At 53.2% G+C, this 2,907-nt stretch overlaps 1 protein-coding gene across 1 annotated transcript; it reads right to left on the bottom strand.

Moving 5' to 3' along the window:
• Nucleotides 1-566: 566 nt before the first annotated feature.
• On the bottom strand, nt 567-2,129 carry LOC308128804 (G-protein coupled receptor 22-like; the record flags this gene model as incomplete). The annotated part of the gene is made up of 1 exon (XM_080494475.1): nt 567-2,129. The coding sequence occupies one exon, from the start codon at nt 2,127-2,129 to the stop codon at nt 567-569; it is 1,563 nt and encodes a 520-aa protein (XP_080350601.1).
• Nucleotides 2,130-2,907: the final 778 nt, after the last annotated feature.

A 2,907-nucleotide genomic window follows, 5' to 3' on the forward strand; every position in this document is an offset into this window, starting at 1 on the left:
CCCTTTTTGTTCTGAATACACTGTGAACTCTCAAAGCAGAAATTAGACTGAGATAACATTGAATACATTCAAAGAGTTCCATGTGTTAGAAGTGTATCAATGTGATTTTATTTTTTGTATTTTTTTTTTGGAAGCTTCCCCGGAGCATTTGAGTGGGAGGCAGATCAAATCTTCTGCTGGCTAAACACATTCTTTGTACCCGTTATGTAAGCACCACTATGAGAACGCTCCATCATGTGACTCCATATGTAAAATAGACTTGAGCATTTCACAGAGTGCAAACAACATACATCTGTTTACACATTGTGTGGTATAGTTCAGCTGCAGAGGAAGTGCGTACACCACCGTGAGGACGGCGCTACGCCTCCACTGCCGCCTGAGGGTTAGCGTTCGCTGGCTGCTGGTGGTTAACATCAAACGTCTCCCAGAGGTGGAAATGTGTTTTGCACATTTCTTACCCTGGTGACTCCCGTCGGTGAGTTTTATAATGGAACGCACCTGTGACTCTGCTTTGCTTTGTTGTTGTTTTTTTTTAATTATCTGGGCCTGACCCATGTGTTTCAGTCTCACAGGGCCTCGGCCAGGCAGCGGTCGGTACCTTCGCTCGCCTCCAGTCTCACCTGCCGGCTGGTCTTCCTGTTCTCCACCCAAGAGTTGTGTATCACAGTGCCTCCCGGAGAGGGGTCCACCTGGAGCAGGGACACCACCCTCTTCTTGACCTTGGCACGGAGTGCACGTCGCAGTTTCTGTCGGGTAAAAGCGTAGAGCAGGGGGTGGGACACGGTGGTACCGTAAGCCAAGGCAAGGAACCAGAGCCGCAGGCTGACCAGGATGTCACTGGGGCCGATGCTCAGGATGAGCACGTTGGTGATGGAGAGCGGAGCCCAGCAGCCCAGGAAAGTTGTGATGATGATGAGTGACATCCTAAACACCCGCCTCTGGCGCTCACGGCGATCTCGGTGCCGCCTCACTGCCCGGCGCAGGGCTATGATGGCCGACACAGATGCGTGGACTCCCATTGTGGCCGGCATGGGCGTCGCTGCACCAAGGTTAGCGGTGACGAGGGGGGCGGACGAGGAAAGAGCAGGGGGGGAGGTGGCAGTTGGGGTCGGGGTTGGGGAAGGAATGAGGGGAGGATGGCTGAGCTGTTTGGTGCCATCGACAGTACACTGCTCCCCTCCCACTTCCCCACTGTCGGTCATCCTCATCCCTGCCCTCCTCTTTTTCTCTCTTTTGTGGCGCCCCCCGCAGGTGGGGCCCCTCAACCGCTGGTTCTTCTTCATGTGCGAGCCAATGCGGATGTTTAAAGCTCTCAGTATTTTGGAGTAGGTAAACAACATCACTGCCACGGTGGTGAAGAAGATCGGTACCTGCAGGATGAGATGGTAATACACCCCCAGGCCTGTGTGATAGCCCTGCCCACCGACACACAGAAGGGTCCGGTTACGCCACGCCGGCATCACTGTGGCACCGACGCCACGGGGGGGCGATGACAGGAGTGTCACCTGTCCCGTCTCCTCCGGCCCTTCGTCGTCGAACCACTGCACCTCCAAGAATGGGATGAAAAACACAGCGACTGACGTGACCCACACTGCAGCCAGGAGAAGAGCCGCTCTGCGCGTGGTGAGCAGCCTGTTGGCCGGACGCACCGAAATGTCATACCGATCCAGGCTGATGACGAGGATGTTGACGGCCGTGGCTATGCTGGCAAAGGTGACGCAGGCCTCGTGGAAGCAGCAGAGCAAGGCCAGGTTCGGTCCGGGAGGCAGAAGCACAACGACCAGGGTGAGGGGCATGCACAGCACGCACACCACCACGTCCAGTACGTGCAGGTTGACCGTCACCATGTTGCTCACCGAGTCCACGAGGTTGGACTGAGAGCAGTAGAGCACAAGCACGGTCAGGTTGCTGCTGAAACCCAACACCAGCTCCAGCATGAGGAAGGCGGTGAGCGACACCTGGAAGCTGAGCGAGTACGGCATGTACCAGGAGGTGGGAGTGTTGGACAGGCCCTCTCCTCCACCTCCTCCTCCCTGCTCCTGAAGGGCTCCCATCCCTCCCAGACCGGCGGCCACCGTCCCAACCCAGGCTGTGGTGGCTGGGCCTGAGGTGTAGCTGCCAGTCTCCATGACGACCTCTCAGTCCTCATATATTGTACCTGTCACGCCGCTGATGAGCTCCCATGATGCACCAGGCCGAGCTTCCGTGATGCAGGGATGAATAACAGCTTGGTGACAGAGCTGGAGAGACGAGAACACAATGCAGACAGATGAGAAATGAACTTTGGGGAAGGGAATCAAAACACATTATTCTCTCTCATTGCATGTCAGCGCCCTCAACGCAAGTTTGGATAGAAAAATCAAAGCACAGAGATCATAACACATTCTAAAAGAAGTTAAAGCTATCCATCCCTCCATTCATTCATTAGGCATATATTAACTCCAGCATGGGTGGATTGAGCATGTAGGATAAAGGATGGACTATGCATTATGCATTTTTCCATCCTTTACTCGGTCTCGTATCAATAGCCCTGATTAACATTTTGGCTCAGCCACAGTCTTGAGATGTGCTCACAAGCTGTCAGAAGTGAGGGCCACCACAATAGGCCATCACTAATGAGTACCGGAGCTCGAGGAATGGGCAGACTGAATGACTCTTAAGTAATCAGACCCAGAAGCGAGCAAAAATTACATTGAGCAAGTCACACACAAATTGGTCATAGCCATGGTCCGGGATATGTGGTTTTCTTTGAATTTCCACTGACAACCACTTGAACAGATCCACTTCGGCATTACTGAAGAGTTAAAACACTGAAAGTACTGTGGAAAAAGCCTGAGGACATCAAAACACCACATTTCAGTCACGATGAAGGCTTTGAATGTGATTAACCACAGGTAGATATGATAA

Source organism: Blennius ocellaris (genome assembly GCF_963422515.1).
Source record: "Blennius ocellaris genome assembly, chromosome: 4".
NCBI classification, from domain to species: domain Eukaryota; kingdom Metazoa; phylum Chordata; class Actinopteri; order Blenniiformes; family Blenniidae; genus Blennius; species Blennius ocellaris.